Here is a 26,162-nt window from a genome sequence, read left to right as displayed (position 1 = left end):
GGTGTGTGTGTTTCTTTAAATGCAAAAAGCCCCGCCCCCTGAGTTTTCCCAGTGACATCACTCCTCTGGAGAGAGAATAAAAACGGCAGACCTTCGCAAAAGTTTTACTCTAGGCTGGAGGTGGAGTCCATGGGGGAGATACCAGGCGAGGGGAGGAGATTTTCTTAGCAGAATCCAACTTGTGATGTCACAAATTTAAAACGGAGCATTTTTCTCCGTGGTAAAACTTATGCAGACCACAAACAAAGGACTGGATGGATTTATTTCATATTTTGTGGGTCGATAGACACTCAGGTTACCCAAATAAATGTTCAAAAACACTGTCAAAGTGGGTTTTTCACAATATGTCCCCTTTAAAACAACAACATAAATGAGAAATCCAGGAGAGTTCGAGGGTCGCATCTGACCAAATCTCTCACGTATGCTCGAGACGTAAATGAACTCGGGCTGATGCACGAGGGATAATCGTGTGTGTGAGTGCGTCTTGAGTCGGCATTTCCAATATGGCGACTGCATTGTGCAGCTTCAAAACACCAAATTCAGAATTGGCTGCGTGGCATCACCGAGACAACGTCCATGACATATACATCCATTCTAGGCGTTTAATAAAGTCTCAGACACAGAGTTGTCTGGGTTCTGTTTCTCCGGCAGGCAAACTTCAGCATTGAGGTCTAAAGAGGAAGTCATCGCTGTTTTTAGTCTCTGAAGGGGGCGAAAAAAAAAAAAAAAAAGTTTAGAACCAGCTGCCTTCATGCTTAATCAACTTCAAAGATGTCTACTGAATGAAATGACGACGCTCCTGAATGGTCTGGATTTGTTTGGACCAGAGAAAGGACCGATGGAGAGCTGGCTAAACACTGAAGCTTCAGTGTCCTGCACATGGACTCTAGAGAGGAGGGCGCAGCGGGACACAGCTGCAGCGCTCATTTCAAACACTAGGTGTTGGAGTTCCATATTGGTCCTTTAGGCCCATAGTAAACTGTCCGATTTTATATTTTAAAATAATTCTGTCACGCTGCCTTCGATGTCGTGTGAAGCAGCCTCGTTGTTGAAATGTTCTAGATAAACAAACATTAAACTGCCTTGTGGTGGAACGTCAAAGTCAAAATGTTCGACTGAATCGTTGACAATAAACAACCAGTGTAACATTAGCGTTGAGCCATATCCGCTGTTGGAGCCGTTGATACAGGTTTTTTTTTATACAGAATCTTTCGTGTGCTTTGATGTTTGCTGTTCATGCCTGTGCAGCATGCTTAACTGTCTCTAGCTGCTGATTGGTTGCTGCTCGGAGCATGCTGCCTGTGTCTGTCTAACCCTTTCACCAGCTCAAAAAAGACGAAAAAACTGTACAGAAAAGCTCCGTGGCGTCTCGGCTTCACTTCACGACGTAACTACTTATTTACCAAGAGCGCTACGCAAGATCCGCGGCTGTCAATCATCGCCATGTATGACGTAAAATCCCGTTTTTTTAACCTCAAATAACTTATTTAAAACAAACTTCACAGAAAAATGAGCACTTGAACACCATGTAGGGTGATAATATCTAATGATCACAGCAGAGTTTGGGTCTGGAAAAAAATTATGTGACGAGTATTTTAACTTAACAGTTTGACACAAGTCCCGCCTGTTATCATTGAGGAGGCGGGGTTTATGACCTATACTGCAGCCAGTCAGTAGGGGGCGATCTAAAAATAAAAGCTTCACTTCACAGGGGACCTTGTCCCGTCCATTATTTTTACAGTCTATGGTGTCTGCTTGTTTCTTTCCAAACTGTGGAGTCATGGTAGCACACTGATCTTTGACCGTACTTTACATTTTGTTTTACTTTACTTCGTGTCTTTCGGTTTGTATTTTTAGTATTTAGCTTTCAGTAAATGATTAAAGCCAAGAATGTTGGCCTGGAGTTTTTTGTGGCGTACGCGTCAACCATACGTTACAGCTCGACAGTTTGTGTGCACATTTTCAAGAGTAATGTTTTGCCGTCACCTGAAGGAACGATCCTTTGTTGTTCAGCATCTCTTGAATGGCTCCGATTGGAATCCACATTATGGAGACCAGTGAAACACACCAGCCCACACCCTCGGCCCACACTGGGTATTTGTACTTCCCATAGCGAGCAGGAGTGTACTGGGCGACGCTGGAGGTCAGGATGCACTGTGAGGGAGCGGGAAAAGAACAGACAGAAGATTTATTAATAGACATGATTGTTACTGTTGTAAATAAAGTGATGATATTTATTTGTGATGACTTGAATTTCCCTCGGGATCAATAAAGTATCTATCTATCTATCTATCTATCTATCTATCTATCTATCTATCTATCTATCGATATGGAACAACTTGACTGATTATTGAAAGCTCACCAGCACCAACACGGGACAGAGCAGCAGCCAACACACACGGAAATAAACATTGGGAGTCTTCCCAATCATCCTCTTCACCATGAAGGAGATCTGTGGGACACCTGCAGTAAAAACACAAGTCGTGATTTATTACTTTGAATCACACTTGAACACAACTACAACTGTCCTCATATTCGAGTTAAGGCTGGTTCACACGGCAGGATTTTAAAATTGTCGGCCGATTTCCCAAACTTTAGAGACCACACACATGGCGATAAATAATCTGAGGTTTTACAGTTTCGGTCGTACAGTACGAAACGATTTAACTCGCGAACGTCCGCCGATCAGACAGGAAATCTCGCATAACCTCTCGAGATCAAACATGATTCCAGAGTCAACAAACGGACGAAGAGGACGTAATAGGGATCGTTTGTGCTGTTTTTATGATGATGATATGGAGGTGAGTAGTTGTTGTTTTGCTACCGGTGTTTCCTCACCACTACGTCACCTCGCTTTCTGATTGGCTACGCGTCACATTCAACAGGCTCGTGCTCGTTTTCTCCTCAGGGGGGAAACACCACACATGATGAGAGATCGGGCCAAAACAATCCGACATGTTGAATATCCCCGATTTGAGATCGGAGCGGTCCGGACATTCTTCCGACCAGACGAGAGCGGTCTGAACACACCACACACGGCAGGATGATCTTATAAGATTATCTTATGATGATCGGGGCGTCCTTAAGATTATCGGAAGGGGAGAATCGGGGCCAAAATCGGCGTAATTATCCTGCCGTGTGAACCAGGCTTTAATTAAGTTGTTCAAAGTCAAGCTGAATGGTTTTAAAGCCAGACTTGATTTGGGATAAAGCGTTTGTCATAAAACTGTTTATCGAGGTTTGGTGTTATATCGGGCTGGACGTGGATCTTACCAAAGATCCAGCAGACGGCTACAACTTCAAAGAAAGCCAGAAATACCAGAGAGACCACGGCAGTGTAGTGGTCCATCAGCTGGAACACGTAGATACCTCCCTGTGCAGGACGAGAGCGGACAAAATGTCTTTCTTTTTTAGGAAGATGTGCAGAAACCTGGTGGAGCTTTAGCTTTTTATTCTGTCGCACTTTGCAGATTTAAAATGCTTCCTAAAATATAAATATCATCACGCTGCACCTTCGTAATGTGAGGAATCCCGAGGAGGAATCCAAGTACACACACGACCAGCGCCAGCAGCTCTTCCCTCTTGAGGAAGCGCAGAACGCTCGGGCCGAACTCGTCTTTGATGAACGTCACGCCGACTTCAACCGTGGCGAACTGTGGACGAAACATTAACAGTGTTCACAACCAAACCATACACTTTATTTTGTCTTGGACTCAAAGTGCTGCCAAACATTCAGAATCAATAATAAAAAAACATAAGCACATAAACAGACCAAACACACACCAATGCAAAACAACACAACATATACTGCACATTAAGCAAATCTGCAAAAAACATATAATAACAATAATAATAATGTATTTTATTTAAAGGCACCTTTCAAAACACTCAAGGTCACTTTACAAGGCAGAGACAAAAACAGTATTATAAAGACACACTTGCAGGATGTCGTGGATTCATGAGACTGGAGGGAATGATCAGACTGAATGTGTGATTTCAGGTGAGATTTAAAAATGGAGACAGAGTCGGTATTATGGATGTGAGGTGGGAGGGAGTTCCACAGGTGGACAGGTGTGAGGGTGGAGTGGGGCTGAAGCCCGCTTTACAGGGACCAAAGAAAACTGAGATCGCCCTGGTAGAAAGATGGGACACTGATGGAGAGGCAGAGATCAGGAAGGTCAGCGTGCAGGGGAAACATTCAGACTTTTTATCCAGTATATCACGGGAGGTTTTGCTGATCTGTTGTCTGCACAGAGATAAATAAATGGCTCGGCAGTCATCTGCTCTTAAATTAATCTTAAACTCGAACAATTACTCACTGAGATGGTAAAAAAAGATGAGGTGAGAACTTCAATGTTTGGAGGAGAAATCGTATATAGTCAAATGGTGATATTGCAGAAATGGTACATCCAAACCTCATTAACGAGCAACCATGATGGAAAAAAGCTGAGAAAGTTAAAGGATCCGCCTGAACGTGCACAGACGGCGGGTTATTCTGTAATTCATTTATTTACGTAGTGAAACAAAACATCTGTTTTGCTCTGTTTCCCCGGGTGTTCACATTTCCTCCTGACCTGCCACACTCTGCTTTTCTCTAACTCCACTTTGATTGGTGGTTTGAATTTCCTCCTTCCACTCTGCCCATGTGCAAACAAGGGCCTACCAACATATTGGTGTTGAAATCTATAAATGTGGATGTGGCCCCCCCTCCTTCCTTAAAGAGTTAATATAAAAGTTCAGGGATTAAAGGGATTGCATGCGCCCCAAACCCACCTGGATTGTGTGTGTTAGACCATGTACTGAAGACTGTTAACAAAGGGCTCTTAGAGAAGGTTACCTGGCTGTCCAGGCCCAGACAAAGCAGCATGAAGAAGAACATCGGAGCCCACAGCCGGGAGACCGGCATTGTGGAGAGCACTTCAGGGTACACGACAAACACCAAACCAGGACCTGAAACACGACATAGAAGTGTGATGTTGTTGCATAGCTTGGACGAGAAAGATTTACAGAGCAGGTTGAATGGTGAGCTCGAGGGCTGCTGAATTAGAAAGATTGTTTTTAGTCTGTCAGAGGTGGGCTTCATTTAAAATCCAGAGTGCATCCATTCTGAAACAAGAACAAGATCTGACTTAAAGCCGTCTGTGTGATTGGATCGACTGTATGTCCAATCTGTCGACTCCTTTTATCATACAGAGCAACAAGTCCATGGTGTAACGGTCCACCCAGGCTTGATGCTTACCATCTGTTGCTATGTTGTCCACCGGGAGGTTATGAATATGAGCCATGTAGCCGATAGCTGAGAAGATCACAAAGCCAGCCAGGATACTCGTGAAAGAGTTGGTGAATGCTACGATCAAAGAATCCCTGACAGAAGAACAACACAGCACAGGGGTGAATGGTGGCAGGTCTGAAATAAAGAGTAGTAGATGAGAGCAGGGGTGCATCCAACTGGGCTGGTCGGGGGTGTCATGCCCCCCCCCGCCCCTGTTTGCATTGACTTATAATGAACTGAAGACATAAGACAGATATACAGTTATAGAAAAATGAATGAAGAACCAGAAACACAAACGTCAGGACAGCCAAGGACAGATTTCACAAACGCAGAGTGCTCCATGTTTTTCATCACCTGAGAATGTTGTTGTTGAACTTGTTGTAACTCGCCATCGATATCATGGATCCGAACGCTATCCCAATGGAGTTAAACACCTGAGCGGCTGCATTCACCCAGACCTGTGATGGAGAAGCCCGAAAGAGTCATTTTCCAGTTTTATGAGCTCATCAGTCATATTTTAGGATGAAGTTTAGCTACACTTGTCGACATTCATTCTTTTAGTCGCCATGATTTCTATCTTTCTATGTCAACATCCAGTTTGTGGTCAGTGATCCTTTTGTTGGGTCCAGTCATGGTGGCAGCACGTGCAGTGAGTCAACCCGAGGTAACTTTTTTCCAGCTCCTCCTGGGGGAATTCCAGGCCTTCCCTGGGCAGACGGGACCAGCGAACTCTGGGTCTGGAAATATAGGAATCCAGGAGGATCCTAATCAGACACCCAAATCACCTCAAGTGGCTCCTTTCGATGGCTCTGATCCGAGCTCCCCCCAGAGTGCTAGGTGAGGGTTGGAGTAAATCCAGTGCTTTGCCTTCATGATCCCAGTTCACCACGATGGTTCAGTCCAACGCCGGCATTACTACCGACGCTAAGCTAATGCTAATTGTCAATCTCACTGTACCGTATGACATACATTAAAAAACAAAGATGGTTCTGAACTGTGTGATCATTATCTAACCTTCACTTCAAACAGTTTGCTCCAGACGGGCGTCACAAAGAACAGGATGCCGTTCTTTGCACCAGGAAGCTGCACGTTGTTGATGAGCATGGCGAACAAGATGAAGTAGGGAAACACAGCGGTGAAATACACAACCTGTGTGACAAACAAACGTGTCGGTTAGTTGTGCAGCTGTGGCTGAAAAGGGTAAAACGCTTTAAATAATGTAGGGTATGATTTGTTTTAAACTCTTTCTGAAATAAGCATTAATTAGCTCAAAGTGGCACATACTCATAATTAACTGTGCTTAAACTCATCTGGCAGAGAACAGGTTATTCTGACCTTGCCGGTGGATTTGACTCCTTTGAAAATGCATAAATACACAATGACCCAGGAAAGGGTGAGATAGCCGAAGAGTTCCCAGCGAAGACCTCCGAGATCTTCAATGCCGTTCGTTTTCTCCAGAAGCTTGTGACTGGAAATGATGGAGAGAGACTCCAATTATCTATTCCCATAAAACGTGATTTCAAGCAAGCAGAAATTTCCAGTGTTGAAAAAAATTAAGCCACTTTAGAAGTGCAAAAAAACTGCAGTTCCACAAATGTCCACTTGGCTCCAAAATAAACAAGTCCCCATTAGGTCCCATGTTAAAATGCATCAGAAATAAACATGTTTATGGCCTTGCTTTGCAACGGCCATCCTTTGGGTCATCATCATCGCTCTTTCCAAAGCACTCAGTTAGATTTTAGGAAGTCCAATTAACATCTTTTGAAAATGAAAGGTTTTCCCAGTTGGGGTTTTAAGGCCAAATATCCCCCGATGGAAACAACATCACAATCAGAATCAGTTTTTTCTCAGACTTTTCGTGAGGTTCGATTTCTCCAGTAAATGTAAACATTGAGAAAGAAAACATCTCAAGAAGTGTGACAAGTGTATACATGGTAATAGATGGATTTGCAGACGCTCACTCAAAGAACTGCTGGCTGGCCGACTGCAGGTGGGTGGCGTTGCCGGGGAAACCGTTGGAACAGTTGGCGACAACGTTCCAGGTGTTGTTGCAAGACGTCCAGGGCAGCGACGCTCCGAACGTGTTGAACAAATAATACAGCGCCCAGCTCATGAGGACATTGTAATACGTGGAGTACACGAAGCTGATAACGACAGTGGCCAAACCCACACCTGCAGAGAGACGCAGTGAGAAAGGTACGTTACCACCTGTGAGCGAGAGCATGGACATTTAAAATTTGTTTGTCAAAATAAAAGCTTAGTTTGCAGGGAAATGTCATGTCAATGAGTCGTGCTGGGTAATCTTATATAAAGACAGTCAGAATATAAAAGGCATTCTTGGAACCACGGGGTTAGAAATGCCTGCGTGTTTGTCGTCCTGCTAATACAACAGACTTCTGACCAAATGAGTAAAGGAGGGATCAAAGTCCTCAAACAGATGTCGACAATTTATTCTTTAACTGAGCTACTGTATGCCTGTTTGTTTTTCTCCTCTTTGGGGGAATTCAGAGTAATGACTCAGCAAATGATCTAATCCTCCAGAGCGGGAGAAGCAGAGTCCCCATGCTGCTCAAAGACATGTCAGTGCATGTGGAATTAATCCTGGACTAGTTGTTTGTTCTGCTCAAACTAAAATATCTGGAAAAACATCCAAAGTGTTTGTTGTGTCTCAACACATAAAAAAAGCTGAAAAATACTTTTCACATAAAAGCAAGTAAATGAGAAGAACAAGTTAATCCAGAAGCTTTGAGCAAACTCCTGCACACTGTGTGACCTTCAAAAACGTTACGTTAAAAGGAGGAGTATTTCTTTTGTTCCCACGATCGTATGCTTCCTAGATTTGAAAATAAAGCGAGAAAATCGGAGGTAACAATAAGGCTGGTTCCGAAAAATAAATAATCTTGATGAGATCACATATTAAATGCTCATTTTAAAATCAGGAATAATCAACTAATTCTAACTAACTCCTTGATATGAGGGACAACATTTTCATAACTCATCTATTTGGATGAGCTAATGTTTATGCTACATTTGAGTAATTAAGGCGTGGCCGAGTTCAATGACAAGTGGGCGTGTTATAGCTTAAGCCCCGCCTCTACGCCGTCTCTTTACCTGTTTACAGTTTCAATGAAAGATAGCTAGAGTCAACTTCTCCAACATGGCAACGGCCATCTTTCGGCTTCACAACCCCAATTCAGAAACAAATGGTTAATGTCACTAAGTCGGCAGTAGGTGCATGTTTCATATATACTATTAAAACCCGACATAATGGAGATATGGCAAATGGCCCTTTGTCTCAGGGTTACGGTTCGACCTGATCGCAAATTGGATAACAAGCCAATCATCGAACTCTCAACCAGAAATCTAGTGGCTGAATTCCAATATGCAAAGATCTTTTTTAAACTACTGGCGTCCTATTTTTGTTTAATCTTTTGCATCACGTAATCAAAGCCATTGTTGTCATTTAATGTTAAACCGCTGACTGTGTTGGAAAGAAGAGTAAAACCTTATCTTGCTGAAATGTGTTTTCTACTCCGTGAAACTCTCTGGAATGCCACGCTCGCCAGGCGCCAGTGTCACTATCTGATCGGCTAGAAGAACAAACGACTGAAAAACAGGACTGTGTCATCATCATGAATGACTCAAAGAAAGCCCACTCAGAGCTCCAGGATCAGCTGAAATCATGGGACATGACCCACGTGTCTGGTGGAGTCCAAAATTTGATGTGGTTGGCTAAAACAGGACGTTGTGTTATGATTCACTCTAGTTTAGTTGGTTTATTCCTTCCTGTTGCTTTGGTGCGATTTCCTGTCAATTGAATCCTTGTGTTTCTCTGTTAATAGACTGGTATAGTAATGACGTATTTTTGTAGGCCAACCCGAAAAAATGGCGCCGGTGGTTCCTTTGAAAATTCGTCTATGGGATTTTTGCATTGGATTTTGGATCATTGCAGAAAATTACATCTGTGTCAAACACACGTTTCTGATGCGTTGCTCTTTTGTTCAGCTGGATAATCTTTACAGATGAACATCATTTATATGAAGTTTGAAGAGTTAATGCAGCCGAGAGAAGTAAGACGCTAACGTTATGCGCTAGCAAACTACACCGCGGTCGGTTTGTAATGACGAGATTTGACAAGCTAGCTAAACGTTAGCTTAATAAGTTGTTTATTAACCTAATATTTACAGGAACACTGAAAAACAAGACTAGAGGCTGTAAGGAGGATTAGGGAGAGAGTTAGCTCTACTTTCAGTTAGCCACTCGTTAGCAACCGCCGTTTAAAGTTCGCGTAAAAACTTTAAAAGTCACAAGTGGGGTCTTAGCTAACGTAGTTTTTCTCATCTAACAAAACGTCAACATCTCTTCAGCTTGTGTTAACCACAGACCTTATTTCAGGCGTCTAAACACAAACGCATTCAAAATCCACATTGACTTTTAGAGGTTAGAACCACGGCGCTAAAATGCTAACTCACTTCCTGGTTTTAGGACTCAAAACTACACCAGTCTATAATCCTGAGTTTAGTTTTCAGCACTTTCTGTTTTATGTTGTAGTTTTCCCCCCGTGTATCACGTCTATAGAGTCTAGTTCTTCATGCCTCTGCGTGTTTCCCTCCAGTTTTGATTTCCCTCATTGGTCTCACCTGTGTCTGATGTGAAAACTCATTACATGACACGTTGATAATTTATGTTAGCTTAGCATGACGTTAACTGAGTGAAAATGATGGTGGAAGATTGGTCAAATCAAATTGAACAGTTTTAATCTGAGCAGAAGAAGCAGTGGACACACGGGGTTGATGTGTGATATCTGTGTGAAGTGAAATCATGGTCACAGGTGAATCACAGCACACTGCAGGTAAACACATGAAAAGAGCATAGAGAAAACAAACTACCTGCTTTTTGGCCCTTGTTTAGCACAGAGCATTAACCAGGAAGAAATGATCGATAAATCAAGGGAGGACTCGGACATTTTGACCGGGTAGATTATCTCTGTCTTTAAGGAGATAAGACAACTATGGAGAAAAATCTTGCGTTAGAACAGGTCAGGAAGGAGTTTAATTTGAAAGCCAACATGTGCTGATTGTTGATGGCTGGGATCTTGATCGGTTTGAAAAGCTGTTGGGTGGCTGCCAGTGCTCTCTCAGTCCACATAGTTCAGATCATTTCAGTATTTGAATTTTGGAAACAGCTCCAGTCGCTTGAGCAGAGAGTACTTTAAAACGAAAACCTTTTGATCTGCATCCACATGATTGAACTGAAATTTACAAATTTACCTCTAAAAGACCGTGAGAGCACATCACCACTCCCCAACTTTGACTCAGTGATCATTCAGATCAATCCAATTTAAGTTTCAGTGACTTCATGATTTCTTTCTGGATCGTGTTCATTTACAGGTCAGTCGATTCTGGAGTCTGCTCCAAACGGATTCAAAGCTGTGACCTCAACCATCAACAAGTAGAGAAAACAATCCATTCATCAGACATAGAAGAGCAGATTTCATCTCAAATACAGATTATAAACAATGTGCAGTGAAGGTGTAGACTCATTAACGAAGGTCAGAGATACAATAATGGATCACTTATGAAGGAATAAAACAATTATTACTCCCAGTTCACACGTATTCCATGCACGCATAAGTCCGCCAGCTGGGGCTTCACTTTTTTGAAACAGGAGGAGGAGACATGTCGTCCATCTTTATATATCCAGTCAATGATATACATCATTCAGAGTTACACTAGGGCTCACAACTTCTTGTTCAGATCGTTTCAGCTTTTTTTTTATTTCCTCGCTCTTTCGCGACTGATTCACACCACGACAAACTACTGTGTTTGTCATGGTTTGGTTTTGTTCTGCATTTAATCCTGTTTTAGTTTTCATTCTTTCCCTCGTGTTCTGTGTATGTATGTTCCTAGTGTGGTTTACGTTAGTCCTGAGTGTGTTTCCCTGTATCCTTGTGTTCTTCTATGTTGTCTGTTGGCTTATTTTCCTGTTACTTGTGTTTTCAGGTTCTTAGTTTGGTGTTTAATGTTTCCTAGTCTTTTAAGTGTTTCCTGTTTTATTTTGTAATATCTTGTTTTAGTTCATGTCTTTTCATTATCAGGTTTTACTTTGTACTCGTCCTCAGTGTTCAGGTCTTGTGTTCTTTGTTCCTTGTGTTTCCCGCCTTTGTGATGACCCTGATGTTCCTCACCTGTCTCGTTAGTATCACCTGTGTCTGATTACCCTTCGTCTATTTAGTCTCTGTGTTTGCCCCTTGTCTTTTGTCATGAGTAGTTGTAGTCTGTCGTTGATCGTTTGTTCCCTGCCTTTCGGATTTCGTGTGGAGTAAGTTTTTGTTTTGTGTTTTTGCCTTTTGATTTAGAGGCTGCTTTTTGTTAAATAAATCTTTATTTTCTGCAATTGGGTCCTCCTCCCTGTTTCCTACCTGCTACATCGTGACAGTGTTGTATTTTTACTGTAAATATTTTTGCAATGATCCCTATGCCCAGGTTTCTGTATAATCTCTTATTTTAACTTCTGTTATGAGTAAAATGAAAAATAAAATCGAGAAGCGAGGAGTGCATGTATATGTATCCACCCTCTCGTCTCCTTTCATGGTGATGTTGAGGCTAAATACAAGTCCACTGACCTGGAGGTAAACGACCTGGTAGGTCCATTGAAGTCTTTAGAATAACCTGTAATGTCAACCTCCACTGCTGTGTAATGTTAAGTCAGAGATAACGTTCACCTCTGATCAGTGTTCGGCTCCCTTCTGAGACGGTTTAGCCCAAACTAGGAGGAGAAAAGGTTCGAAAGGTTTTTCTGCAGACTATGAATTTAAACTGGGAAACTGATCTCAGACCTTAATGGAATAATCTACGTAAGTGTTTGGACAATGTGCATGAAAAAAAAAAAAAACCTTCACGAGGCAAGGCAAGAGTATTCACCTTGCTTTGCCTCATGAAGGTGAGGCAGTAAAAGTAGACAAATGAGATGTGCATATATTCATTCAGCCCCGTGCATGTCCCAGAGTCCACATCCAAACTGTCCCAAAAACTCATCATACAGCATGTTCATCCTCCTCACGTGTGGGACACGTGACAGAAACATCGCTCACCTTTTAACAGAGGACAGATTTTGGCGAGAGCGTGCACAGGTCCGATTCGAGTGTACTGCCCGATCGCGTACTCCATGAAGAGCAGAGGGAGACCGCACAGCAGCAGCATGGTGAAATAAGGGACCATGAAAGCACCTGACGAAGAGGGAACAATCAATGACTGCTCAAAGGCACCTTTAAAGGCTACGTTTTACAGTCCCTTCTCCATTTTGTGTAAAACAGCAGCTTCTCACCTGACTTTTAATTAATCAGTTGGTTTTAGAAATGCCTCACATGAAAGCTGAAACACTCCCAAATTACGTTTCATATACTAAAATAAATTTGCTTCACCCAAGAAAGATTGATCATTCAATGAACACGGGAAGGTCTGCAGAGATTAATGTGAAAACTGAACAAATTATTTATTTCAAACATGTTGCATAACATCAGTGAATTAAGTCGTGGTGCTGTGAGATCCATATCTAATATCTTGTTTGACTTCTATGAGCTTGACTGCATCCGTGCAGTTCAACAATGATTCGTACCATTTATTGATGAAGTCAAAGAAAGCAGTCTTACATGCTACATCCTCTTTCCTTCTACCTCAGACATGCTCATGGTCATGTCACGTGACTGGGCACCTTGATCTTGAAGTATGTGATGGATGCATCATCCTGCTGCAAAATGTGACTCCTTTTACGGTTGGGAATGTAAGAGGTGGCTTATCCTTCTTCATATTTTAGACTATTGATGCTGTTATCCAACCTGCAAATCTCCTTCACACCCCCAAACCGGATGTAAACCGAGACAATCCGAGATTCACCCAGAAGACAGTTAAATTTGGTGGCGGAAAAAAATCATGGTGTGTTGCTTTAAGAATATTCCCCTTTGTTTTCACAATGGCTGAACACACACAACACGTTACCTAAAAAAACGTCCTCAGAAAAGTTTCCTTACCTTAACAGGAACCTTTTATTAGTTGTTTAAGATCCTTCAAATGTTCGGTTTACGTTTTCTTTCAAACATTGGGAGAACTTTTAGGGATTGTTGGCCAGTGTTGGAGGAACTGAATGTGTTAAAAGTGACCTTTTTACGTGTATACGTGTTAGATGGAAATATAAAAAGGGAAAGCTTTAAGGTAGGCCTGAAGTTTAAAAATGAATCCGGGGACTCACGGGTGGCTTTGCAACAACAACATCCTCGAGCGTCTCATGCGAACGCGCAACGCGATTCACCTGAAGCGCATTGGAGTAACATTTAAATCAGTGCATTTCACTCCTGCAGCAGAGTTATAACAAACATCCCTGGACCCTCCTGGACAGTCTCACCTCCGCCGCTTCTGTAGCACAGGTAGGGAAACCTCCACACGTTGCCCAGTCCCACCGCGTAACCCACCGAGGCGAGGATGAACTCCAGCCGGCCGCTCCATGTGGCTCTCTGCGCCTCTGGTTCTGCGGGTGAATCAGCCATTTCAAACGTTTTCACAGCAGATTCTCTCTCCTCTGGGGGTTTCTCAGAGTTCTCAGAACCGACTTCCATCCTCCTTGGTTGACGGTAAGTGACGTGACGGATTATCAACTTTAAAAAAAAAACAGGAGACAAAAATAGGATGAGTCGGGTTGCATTTAAAAGAAATTCAAATTAAATGAACAACGACGAGGAGTAGTTTATCTCCATGTTCAAAGATTCAATTATTTTAATTAACCTCCTAACTGTCTGATAGTCTAATTAATTATCCATTCCTTACAGTAAAACCCTACAGTGCGCGTGACTGAGGGCAGTTTGGGAATCTGATCCAAAGACGTTTCCGTATTGCTTTAAAAAAAAAAGTTGTGTTTGCAAACACCCTGTCCCTTTCATCCAGGGACAAACAGGCCAGCTCCTTAAAAGTGAAGACATTTGGAGCTCCCCCTGCTGGCTGGCCACAGTATAGGTCATAAGCTCCACCTGCTGCATGTTAACAGATTAGACATGGGTCAAACTTTAACATTAAAAATACAGATGAACTGGGAAAGTGTGTTCCTCTGCTCCTGATTTATTTTTCTGTGAAGTTTAATTTTAATCCATTTTGTTGATGCTATTAAAAAAAAAATATCACCCTGATAGACACATCTGTTGTTAAATCTGTTGCAAGGCTGCGTCCACCAGATTAGCTGAACAGAGGCGGAACAGTGACAGGAAACATAAACACTAACACAAGAGTCATTGAACTCTCTGTTAACGTGAGTGAACAGAAACTGCTTCAAAGCATCAGAGCGTAAAAAAGCACGAGTGCACGATTTGCAACTGCCAGTGACAGAAATGCACATTAAAGTGCAAATTTACAAAAAACTTTGACCCGAAACTCATCCAAAATCTTTATTCTCTTACTCAGATTATTCAGGTGTCAAGACAGCATGTAGGAAAAAGCATCCTCCAGATGTTATTGAATCAATGTGCTCTCTAAGCACGGGGCCCTTAAAGCAACATCTGGCTCTGCTGGAGGGAAATAGTTCCCCTTCCTGCTAACAGAGGCTCTGTGCACAGAAACAAAGAACACCGAGAACCCCAAACACACACAAGTACAAACATCATGCTGCTCAGATTACAGCGTGGACTTGGAGCTCTGCTGAATGCTCATTACTTTGATTTATGAGCTAATGTATAAATAGATCAGCTTCATCAGTTTTCACTGAGAAGGGTTTTTGTACCGGTTGCTGGGCAGAATGATCCTGTTTGATGGGCAAATAAAGGAGTGAAACAAGGGTTTCGATCTCCAGCTCCTGCAGTCACACTTAAACCCTGAGTTGCTCCCACTGCTTCTTCAGCTGTGTATGAATAGATACTGATGGTCACTATAGCAACCACTGACTCTTTATTCTGCTTTATCCTTTCTCTGCCGTCCAACATTATCTTCTTTCGTCTTTTCATCCGGCTGTCGTGATCTGAAAAAAAAAAAAAAAAAACACACAGAGAGGCTCCTGTCCGTCTGGGATTCAAACCAGGAACCTTCCAGCGCTTACCGAACCAAACTGAGGAACTTTATAATAAAAATCCACACAAGGGAGAAAAAAAACAAAGATAATGTGAACTTTAAAAAACAAAATGAAACAGGTAACACAAACAAATACATTCAGAATATAACTAATCCAAAGGTCATGACAGCTAAAAATAAATTCCCTCAGGATCGATATTATTGTTACTCTCATTCATGTCAGAAGCGCCACCTTGTGGAGTCAGGAAGTAGTGAGGGCTGCTTTTGGTTCAAATCAAAATGTGATGTTTGGCACCTATACATTAATTCTGTGTCACAGCAGTCAGAAGGATGACGACATATCGCCATAACGTAAAATCTTAATCAGATTTATTTTTGTTTATTGAATCAGACTAAACGCGACTTTTGTGAATGGGTGTGTATGTGACTTCCTGGAGCCAAATTGCAGGATTTTTTTCTTTTGCATTTCAGTATTGGCTTTTTTTTTTTTTTTTCAAAGTTGGACGTTGCTGCTTGGGCTAAACACTGTATGTTTTCATTTTTTTTAAATTCGTTAACAATGTCAAATTTAAGTTCAAGACGATGCGTCCGAAGACGGAAAAACAAGCACAGAGCGTTGGGTTGCTTGGCAACAGACTAGTTTCAGTGATTTTGCGGAGTTAAAAATAAAAAATATTTTAAAAATCTTCTGTAGTTTAATAATTAAATTAAATTAAATTATTAATTTAATTACAGGATCGTTTAATTAATTTGATTTAAATTATTAAAATATTAATAATTTAATTTTTACCACTGATTTTTATATCTGTTGTATAAAAGTAACATCACACTATTCAGCACTCCGAGTGAGTGTGCAGTGTTGTCATTCTACCAGCAGGTGGCGCCACTGTTGTTTTCTTTCACTTTTGGGGGGGACCAACAAACCCTCGTTTTTTTTCCTGCTCTTCCAGGTGCTGCAGTTGACCCTTCTCGCTCTCCGTAGAGGAATGTGTTGACGGCATTACGTCACTTATCCTCGCTGCCAGCGGCGAAAAAGCAGCTCGGTCCAAGAGCAGGAGGACTGCGGTTTTCTTGCTTTTTTTAAATATTATTATTATTATTCCTGCGGAGAGTTAAAGGGATTTGAGTTTTCTTTTTCTTTTTTTTTTTGTATCCTGAGTTCGAAGTCCTGAGAAGACGACGCGGAGGAATGAAAGATTAACTCTGCTGCTTCACTATGAAAAGTCTGTGAAGGATTTTTTTTTGTTGTTTGTTTTAAAGTCGACGACGCGCTCAGAGAAGAGATGGAGGAACCAGAAGGTGAGAAACTGAACTCTTACATTAAACCGAGAGATTTAAAATAAGTATGCATGCTTTTCTTTGCATGTCAGTGAAACGTCGACTTTGGTGTCGACACCAATTTGTCTTCACGGCTCAGTTTGTGCTTTGGGGTTTTCTGCTCATTCAATGGAGGGACCTCTCAGGTTCTCAGTGGTTCTTCTCTTGCAGGTACTAATGGGTGTTACTGTGTGGGCTGCAGAGGAACAATCCAAGACTCCTTTCACATTAAAATCCTGCAGGACACCTGGCACAACGCCTGCTTTCAGTAAGTGTTCACATTCTGATTTTACCCCCTTTACCCCGGGTTAAGGCTGTCAATATGTCCCATATTATTACCTCTGGTTTTCAAATAACAAATGTCAAAGTGCTGCTCCAGGCATGAAGAGGGGGTACAGGAGGGAAGTAAGGCCGAAGAGGAGCGCTGTGAGGCGGACACGGGGCACGCAGTCTCCCCCTGTCAGGCTCTGGTTCTCAAAAAAAAAAAAAAAAGTCAAAGTGCTGCTACAGAAAATGAGAGAAGGAATCTTGAAGAGGAGCTTCAAAATGTTTGATATTATTTCAATATCGGTTTCTGTGGGCCTATCGTTTTGTGCAGTGAAGTCATAAACATGGGGCTGTGTGGGACTTTTTGTTTGTTGTTACCGTGATACTGAAACTGATGTGGACTTTCACTTAAAAGTCCAGGTATCATGACAAACCTGCTTAGTGAGCTGTTACTGTGGACAGTGGATGCTTTGTGTTCATGGAGCGAAGAAGAAGAGGAGGAGGGGAGGGGGGGGGGAACAGCTTGTATTGTTGTTTTTGTGTTGGTCAACATGCTGGCTCCGTCCTCGGCCTTGTAGATTATCCTGGAAGCTTCTGTCTTGTAGCCGAAACATATGTTCAGATGTGTGCAGACAATCCTTTTATTGTTTTTGAACCTGTCTGCACATCACACAGCGTGTCGGAGCTGCTACTGTCCCGGCAGACACGGGGGGGGGGGGGGGGGGGGGGGGGGGGGGGGGGGATGCTGCTGCATGCTGACACAGATTGGTGGGGGAAATGGTCCGTCTTTCACGGAGGACTTTGCCCTGTGTGTCTCTCTCTCTCTCTGTGTGTGTGTGTGTGTGTGTTTCTCTGAGGTTTAATGATTGTCACAGTGGAGCTGATGGGATCTCTGTGGGCGTCACAGGTCGCTGCCCCGTAAAGGGAGATGGATATCTGTGATCCTGTGACAGGCGAAGTGCAGTACAGTATGAGCTAACACGTCTGTCTGCTGCTCCACATGTGTTTCAACACAGCTTGAATTTCCCTCGGGATCAATAAAGTATCTATCTATCTATCTATCTATCTATCTATCTATCTATCTATCTATCTATCTATCTATCTATCTATCTATCTATCTATCTACTATCTATCTATCTATCTATCTATCTATCTATCTACGTAATCCCCCAACAAACCACTTAAATCACTAAACTGGCACGCCGACCTCCTGCGGTAGTGACGAAGCTTCAGCTCGTTCACATAGAAAACATTTTCTTCTTCGCTGCCATAAATTCGAACTTTTTTTTTATTTTATTTTTTGGATTGCTGACGTCACTGTCGGCGTGCAGGAACTTGTGATCAGTCACCCAGCCGTAGAAACATGTCGGCGTTGGCGGCTTGATCAATATTGAGCAGCACTTATTTATATCTTTCTTAATGACAATTAAAGTTAAATTAGTTTGAATATGCAATAAAAGAGTTACGATGTTTCTCTTTACTATCTATCATATTACTATTTTATTATTTAACCAGGTAATTAACCCTTTGTGATCAGGTGACCTGGCAGCAGCAAATAAATAATACAGATAACAAAAACTGTTTCAATGATCAGATCAGTTTACAGACTTGAGTCGTGATTCAGACACACAGACACTGTCCGAGTGTCTCATGTTTTTTGTCCTTTAACATCGAGCCATTTCAAAGTGAAATGAGCTTGGCCATTTTCAGCAACATAATCTGTGGCATCTTGTGTTGTGTATGTGTGTAGTGCTGTGTTTGTAATATATCTTTAAATATAAAATGTATATATCTCGAGCAGCACTTGATCTTGTCGAGTTTTTCCCTCTGCAGGATTAAAAAAAACCAAAAACAAACAAACGGGGGTGATGCTTTAAATGTTGTGAAAAGCAGGAAATACGATGCTCCCCGCGGTGTCCAATCAGAGGGCTTGATACAGGCTCCACCAATGAGACGTGAGCTAAGAAAGGAGACTGAGCGCTGAAGTGTCTGCGGGAGACGAGGACGTGATGGAGCTTCAGCCAAACAAACGTTAAAGGCTGAGAAGAGAAGGAAGCTCGGGGAGCTGCGTGCTGATTGGAGCGTTTCCTCACACGAACTCAAAGACCTCGGTTCTGGGACGGAGAGCCGTATAAATGGAGCAGATGAAATGCGTGAGTCTGCAGCTCTCATCGTCACCTCTGTCTTCTAACCTCTTTATTATTATTCTTATCAGTCTGTTAAAAGAAGAGCTGACTGGACAGAGGAAGTGCAGCTTGTAAAAAGACGAACGTGTTAACTCCTTCACGGCTGACCTGCGAGGATCGAGCATGCTTCTTCACTTCTTGGATACTTTTCCAACAGCGCCTCCTCTCAGGAGATAAACAGTGGATCTCTGATCTCCTCTCCTCTCGCTCATCGGCGCCATGCCACAGATGTAAAGAGCGTGTTCACAAGTGATTAGGAGCTGAACTCCCCCGCTGTGCTCCTTTTTGTCCAATTGTCCGCACGCCGCCCTCCACGCTGCCCTCCGTTGCACCTCCACCTCGTGTCACATTCCTGTGAGGCTGACGTCGGCCTCCTTCCAGTAAACCTGCCAGACTTTTCCAGGCCTATAGGTAACAGCAGCCTCCGCATTCCTAGACGGCGAATCACAGGCGAGAGAGTCGGCCGCCTCAGACGTGGACGGCAGGCTCGTCTGGCCCCCCCCCCTCACACACACACACACACACACACACAGACACACACACACACACACTCTCCCTCTCTCTCTCTGCTGGAAGTGAAACGGGGCCCGTTGTGTTTTTTTCACACACATTACAGGGAGGTGATGATCAGAGCGAGAAGAGGAAAAGTTCCTCTTGTGATCCTGGTCGTGAGCTGTGATTGGTTGATAATGATCTCCAGCACGCCTGAACACACACACACACACACACCCCCCCCCCCCTCTTCAGGTCACCGAGGTCACAGCTGAAGGTCGCTCTCCGAGATCTGACGAAGGGAACTCACTGCAGCAGGAATGTGGATTCAAGGAAGCGAGTCGTGTTTGTGCTGCATTGTTCATTAAAGAGCCACCTGAGCCCGCACGCCGCACGCCGCCCCGCCGCACGCAGAGAGGGACGCTTCATCTTGACCTCTTTCACACACAGGAAGTGGAGTTTATCAGCTGCTCTGTGTGGAACGTAAACATCTGGATACTGCTCTCCCTCACCGACGTGATGAATCAGACCTGAGTCATGATTACTCCGACCTCGTCTGGTGTTTCTTTCATCCCCCCCCCCCCATCATCATCATCATCATCATCATCATCCCCCCCCCCCATCATCATCATCATCCCCCCCATCATCATCATCCCCCCCCTGCAGCCACATGAAGGCCGCTGCGGCGTGCTGCATCAACAGAACAGATCTACACCCTGATGAACCTGAGTGACCTCTGCTCAGGAGTTTACTGATCACACACACACACACACACACACACTCACACTCACACACACTCACACACACCACACTCACACTCACACTCACACACACACACACACACGGATCCTGTGAACATGCACTAACAGAGAGATGTCAGAGTGAGCTGGTGGAGGGGAGCGGGTTTGGTGCCTTGCTCAAGGACACCTCGTCTGTGTTCAGGAAGTGTGCGGTTTCCTTCCTGCCGCTGTTAGCACCCCGATGCATCATTCTGTGTTTTATTGCTGGACTTTTTCACGGCCCGTCCTCGGTCTCGTCCTGCGTTAAAAAGGAGCAGGGTAAGAAACGTGTGAAAAGTGGACTGCAGAGGTTTTCGGCTTCTGGCTGGAGAAAAGCCCGCCTCCTTTTTTTTTTTTTTTTTTTTTTTTTTTTGCAGAACCAGTGCGGCTTGTTTAAGGAGCGCTCGACCTGCAGGGGACAGGAGAGACGTCCACATTCTCTCTCTGCACACTTTGTCCCCAGTCACATCCAGGGACGCTCCCTCCTGTCGGAGCCGTCCTTATGAAATGAAATAAAACGTAAAAAAACGGCGAGGAGGTCAGAGAGCTCGTCAGTGTTTCCAGGGACGAAGAGAAGAAATTACACAATGAGAACAAAAACCTGCACAATCAACAAGCAGGTGACCGAGGACTTTGTCCCCTCACACCAGGGTGTAACAGGCTCTGCAGCTCGCTGTTTAAAAAAAAAAAAAAAAAACTGGATCCTATTAAGTTTGAGTCTTTGCAGCTTATTGTTGTTGCCAAACTGTTGCAGGATGTGTTCCTGCTCTCTCTCTCTCTCTCTCTCTCTGTGCCGGTCCCTGCACGTCTCAGGTGTGTTCAGAGAGCAGAACATGCCTGCAGCGCTCCGTGTGATCGACGCTCTCTCTCTCCCTTCTGTGAATTATTGCCATTCAGGGTATGTAATGTAATGTTCGCTATGTGAGGAGAAGTACAGGCAGGTGAACAGTGTCACACGAGGCTGAGGGGGTTTTTAGTTTTCATAGTCTCCTAAAGTTTCAAATCAAAACCTGCACATTTGTTCCCGGTATTCTCAATTCCCATTTTATTTCCCCCCATTTATTCCCAAAGACGTCTGAAGTGCACAACACGTCGGCACGTTCAGTTTGCACGACACTTTTTGTGCGTTTCAGAAAGTGTGCAGAAGTTCCGGTCTATTCTTTGGTGCGTGAAGAATCAAGAAATGGCCTCATAAACATTTATAAATTGACAAAAACAAAACATAAAAACACACCTGATTTTTCCTTTTGGGCGGAAAATCAGGTGAAGTGCACGTCTGTCCCCGTCTCCATGACAACCAGCCGCTCTATTTTACATCTATTCATCATTTATTATGCTGCTACCTGCTACCACACACGGTGCTTCATTCATTCTTCTTCTCTTGTTTTTTTTTTTTCGCAGTGTGCACCTAAAGACACGCCTCGCCATCTTTATTTATTTCTACGTTTCTTTAGTTTATTTCCCGATCAGACGTGCAGCAGTGGATGATTGAGTATCGAACATTTGTAAAAAAAGAGCGGCGGTGGAGTAAACGCGCTCTCACAGACGACGTCAGGTGTGGCTTGGCGTCTCATGCGAGGTGCTTGTAGTAACCTGCAGGAGACGAGGGGAGGCGGCGTTAACCTGTTATTAAGGTAGAAGAAGTGGAAGCTGGACGTTTCAGACATCAACAGTGATGCATACCTGAACAATGAACAGGCCTGGGAACAGAACACGCCGTGCCTCTTTGACTGTCTGCCATCTCGGCTCCGCCCAGCTCGCTCGCCCTCTCTCTCTCTCTCTCTCTCCTCTTAATCTCGTGTGTTTACTTCGTCTCCTTTTTGTGACCTGACTTTTGTCCTCGTCCTCTCAGGTGCTCCGTGTGCTGTGACCACCTGACAAACTGGTACTATGAGAAGGACGGCAAGCTGTACTGTCGCAAGCACTACTGGGAGAAGTTTGGCGAGCTGTGTCACGGCTGCTCGCTGCTCATGACCGGAACCTGCCATGGTGAGTCATGCGAGGGCGCCAAGGCGTTGGCCTCTTAAACCGACTGTACCTCTGCTAGCATTGGGCGGCGTGCAGAGAGGGAGGATGCAACAAAGACAGGATGAGTTTGGGGACGTTTGGGATCTGGGGGGTTTATTTGCAGATCCGGTACGGATGAGAAACCAGTGCTGATGGTCTCCAAGCCCGTGTTCAAGTCCGAGCTGCGGCTCCTTACTCCCTCCTGATCACCTGCTGTATCTCCTGTCCAATCAAATCACAGCAAACAGAAACCCAACTTACAAATGTGCAGGGCGAGTTCAGACAACCTGAGCGTTAGCCTCGTTAGCCTCGAGCCTTTCGACCCAGCACTTTCATGTTGACATGCAGCGCCACACCTTACCTTCACCTCCCCATCTCAAACTATGAAGGTCAACATGGCCGTCCAGGATTGTAACGCTGAAGGTCGTTGATCAGCTCTAAATAAAACATGTGAGTGCACCAGCTCTAAAATCTGCCTCGCCACGATCCTATAAAAACAATTGCCAACGATTTCCTCCTCTCCTTAAATCATACCAGAGAGCCTGCGGAGCGTGTCCGAGCTCCACACACACACACACACACACACACACACACACACACCCTCCATATTACTGCTAATGTGGAGGAGGGGGAGAGAGCTGGGCATTATGCATTCACAGATGAGTGATGCTTTACATTGGCTGCTGTTGAACATACCACATGGGGCTCTATAGACCTCAGCTGTAGACCCCGCCGCCCCCCCCCCGCCCCCTCGGGGGCCCCATCATGTTCCCCTCTCTGTACACAAGTTCTCCACAGTTCACTTCCCCAAACACACACTGGGCTGAGGTGGGGGTGGGGGGGGGGGGGAGGCAGGAACCCGAGGCGGTTTGGAGCCCGTCATGCTCCGTCCTCTGTGGTCAGGAGGCGGTGGAGAGTCGAGCACTCGCAGCCTCACATGTGAAGGCGACATCACTCATTCTTCTTCTCTGTGCTCATTTAATGTTGGAGTTATAAAACGGTTCAGATCATCTGATGACTGACTCATCACTTAAACGTTAGCTACTCTTTGTTTCTGCTACTATTCTACTACACAGCTTATTCTGAGGCTCTTTGCCGGTCGCTGCGATGGCGTTCACAGAATCCGCAGCAAGCGGCACCTTTTAGCTCGTGGCGTTCATCAGGAGGGTTTTTTTTGAATGTCTCACCCAAAATAACCAGCCTGGTATCGACCTCTGCAGCTGGAGCTTTAAGACGTTTTTACAAAGAAGGAAGTCGATGACCACGAGAAGAAAAACCCGTCCTCTCCACGTTAGAGACCTGAAAGTCACGTGTAGATGTTGATGCAGTAAAGTCACATCTCTGCTGGATGTAACTTTAACTTTGACCCAAACGTCACTCAGCTCTGATTTAGCATCGGCGAGCTGAAACATGAAATTCAGCGTGGCGGCGGTTGCGGCGGCGGCTCTCGCTGCTCACAGTCGGGGTCACTTGAGTTACACGGAGCCAGACTCAAGTTTTTCTTTTTGCCACCGAGCAACAAACACAATGAGCTCTTCTATTTAGCATTGGCATCCCGCTCCATCGGGCCGGCCCGAGCCAAGTGTTTTTGGCAGAGCCGGTTTGGCAGCGCGGCACGGCGCCCTCTTGGTCAGAAAGAGAGGCATTGTGGGCCGTGGAGCAGAGGAGGGTCATGCAGAGCTGCTGCAGCTTGTTAGGCATTCAAGTCCAGAACACTGCTGTGTTTGTCCTGCTTTGAAGGATTTCTTGGTTTGTTGATTGACTGATGATGGTTGTTGTGTTTCTGTCAGAATGTGTCGCCTGTCATAACTCTCCACATTAAAGGTTCAGCGTCTTCATCAACCCTTTTGTGTTTTTAAACCGGGCCGACCCGAGTCAGGTGGGGGGGAACCTGGAGGTCCAAGCTCGACACAGTGGCCCTAGCTTCAAACAAAACAACACATAGTCAGTCATATTTTCAACACACAGCTGACATGTTGTATTCATGTATTCAGGCAAATTAGGAAAAAAAGTTTGTCTGCAATTTTTGTTTATTAAATATAAGAATTGAATGTTGTCTTTGTTGCCATGGTAACAAACCAGACCTGGTTGTTTTGGCGGGTAAAGCTCGGTGTTGCTGCGACAGCCTGAGGCCGGTGATGACTGGATGGATGGAGGTGGTGTCTCCTCTCCTGAGGTGTCACTAGGATGATGTTAGCTTACATCACATCTCCGTAACAGAGCTGCCTTGCTCGCTGACTCAGTACGGTTCCCACAGCTCACTACGCTAACACACTAAGACGGAACATCCTGTGGTCCTTCACATTCAGAGTTGGCTGTTTCAATTAGGGGCGGGACTTTAACGCGTTAATTACGGTTGATTAATTGCAAGAAACATGACGCGCTACATTTTTAACGCATTTAATCACAGTTAGCTTATCGCTAGCTTTGCGCTAGCTTTGCGCTAGCTTCGCCACAAGTACTAACAAGAAGCGTTTGCAGCCTAAACTCAACCAAATAACTGTCTTCAGGACCAAAATTAATAATTCAGCATCTGATAAACTTACAAATTCACTCTAAATGTGTTGCTCTGGTCTGTAGACCACTATTAGTGATAGAAGATGAAGGGTTAGAAAATGTGCTAAAGCTAGCAACATGTGATCCAACTTTCCAGCTGCTGTGCAGAAAAACTATTTCAAACAAGATCCAACAGCTTTATGAAACTCAGAAGCAAGTAAAATAGGATGCATTGTATTCATTCATCCACTAAAATCCATTTAGATTGAGAAGTGTTGCTTTTTAGGGCAAATATTGTGATGCACTTAAAATGTGATTAATTTCAATTAATCAATTAGAAAGCACTGAGTTAATCAAGTCCCACCCCGAGTTTTAAGGCACATAAACACTGAAGCCCCGTCTCCACCAAGCAGTCTGGTTTGGTTCACTTTGGTACAGTAAACTCTGATTTGATCTTGTAGAGAAGAACGGGACACAGTGAATAAAAGGAACCCTGAAGAGCCTGATCAGTCCCCATCAGCACCCCAACAGAAGAGTACCAAAACAAGTAGGACGGTACAGATCCCCGATTTTGGTGTCATTCCTAACTTTAGACGGTGGAAATGCCAATAAATGGGTACCGAACCGACCCGGCTCGCTTTGTGGAAACAGACACATGATAACTGTGTGGGATAAAAGGATAGACTTACAGGGATACTTCACCCATTCAAACACAAACAGACAGAAACTGAGAGATTCTGATGATACGTGATGATATGAGGACATCTGGATTTAAAGTCTGTCCGAGGAATCGTTCAAAGGCCCTGATGGTGAGAAGAGGGGAGAAGACATTGAGTGGTTAAAGCGCTCACAGGTTGCAGCCCCGCGTGCACGCCGAGCGCCCGCGGCCTGCAGCGAGACCAGCAATCCACTCATTTCATTCATTCCATCTGACAGAAGTGGAGCGAATTCTCACAGAGCAGTGACAGGAGAGTCAGATTTATGACTTTCTTAAAGAATCATAAATGTTCATGTGCTAATCTTCAGTATGTTCCCACCTGTTGAACTACCTGCAAACAGCCGTACACTAAAGAAGAACATGCTCTTCCCAAAAAGACAGGAGTACGTTTGTGCTCTCCGTGTGCAGAGCCTGCATTTCATTTCTTTCACCTATCAGGGGAACTTTGATCACTTCATCAAAGAACAATGAGAGCTCTCTCTCTCAACTGTCGTCTTTCAGTCGAGAGAGAAAAGAATAAAAGGATCTTCAGAGTGAGAGAGGACAGAGAGGAGTCACAGCAGGGGAGAGGAAGGATCCTCC

The 26,162-nt window shown here is 44.1% G+C and overlaps 2 protein-coding genes and 1 long non-coding RNA gene across 3 annotated transcripts in view; 1 reads left to right on the top strand and 2 right to left on the bottom strand.

Annotated features, from left to right (window-relative positions):
• Window positions 1–26,162, top strand: part of limk2 (LIM domain kinase 2) — a 51,098-nt gene that overhangs the window by 14,690 nt on the left and 10,246 nt on the right. Inside the window, 4 exon segments of the mRNA XM_079370505.1 lie at window positions 16,478–16,617; window positions 16,807–16,903; window positions 22,212–22,338; window positions 22,340–22,348. Coding sequence (XP_079226631.1) covers window positions 16,602–16,617; window positions 16,807–16,903; window positions 22,212–22,338; window positions 22,340–22,348 — 249 coding nt within the window. The 5' untranslated portion in view covers window positions 16,478–16,601.
• On the bottom strand, window positions 578–14,165 carry LOC306840694 (sodium- and chloride-dependent GABA transporter ine). The gene is made up of 14 exons (XM_079370141.1): window positions 14,092–14,165; window positions 13,673–13,887; window positions 12,366–12,500; window positions 7,234–7,444; window positions 6,608–6,740; window positions 6,287–6,421; window positions 5,627–5,730; window positions 5,240–5,364; window positions 4,838–4,950; window positions 3,513–3,653; window positions 3,274–3,373; window positions 2,363–2,463; window positions 1,987–2,154; window positions 578–702 (listed from the first exon to the last, which is right to left on the bottom strand). The coding sequence occupies exons 2-14, from the start codon at window positions 13,881–13,883 to the stop codon at window positions 595–597; spliced, it is 1,785 nt and encodes a 594-aa protein (XP_079226267.1). The 5' UTR covers window positions 13,884–13,887; window positions 14,092–14,165; the 3' UTR covers window positions 578–594.
• LOC306840968 overlaps window positions 17,238–26,162 on the bottom strand; it is a 240,569-nt gene continuing 231,644 nt past the window's right edge. The window contains exon 3 of the long non-coding RNA XR_013781413.1: window positions 17,238–17,252. This is a non-coding gene — a long non-coding RNA (uncharacterized lncRNA). The remainder of the gene's footprint in view (window positions 17,253–26,162) is intronic.

This window comes from Symphodus melops (genome assembly GCF_947650265.1).
Source record: "Symphodus melops genome assembly, chromosome: 1".
In the NCBI taxonomy this organism is placed as follows: Eukaryota; Metazoa; Chordata; class Actinopteri; order Labriformes; family Labridae; genus Symphodus; species Symphodus melops.
The sequence above is the reverse complement of the archived record's forward strand: the minus strand, read 5'-3'. Positions and strand labels throughout refer to the sequence as shown.

Excerpts from the sequence above, each read along its gene's own strand:
- LOC306840694 (XM_079370141.1), bottom strand. The coding sequence starts at position 13,883 with ATGGAAGTCGGTTCTGAGAACTCTGAGAAACCCCCAGAGGAGAGAGAA. Across the intron at positions 5,731-6,286 it reads GCAAACTGTTTGAAGTGAAG|GTCTGGGTGAATGCAGCCGC; the intron begins GTTAGATAATGA and ends TCTCCATCACAG. Across the intron at positions 3,654-4,837 it reads GTCTGGGCCTGGACAGCCAG|TTCGCCACGGTTGAAGTCGG; the intron begins GTAACCTTCTCT and ends TTTCGTCCACAG.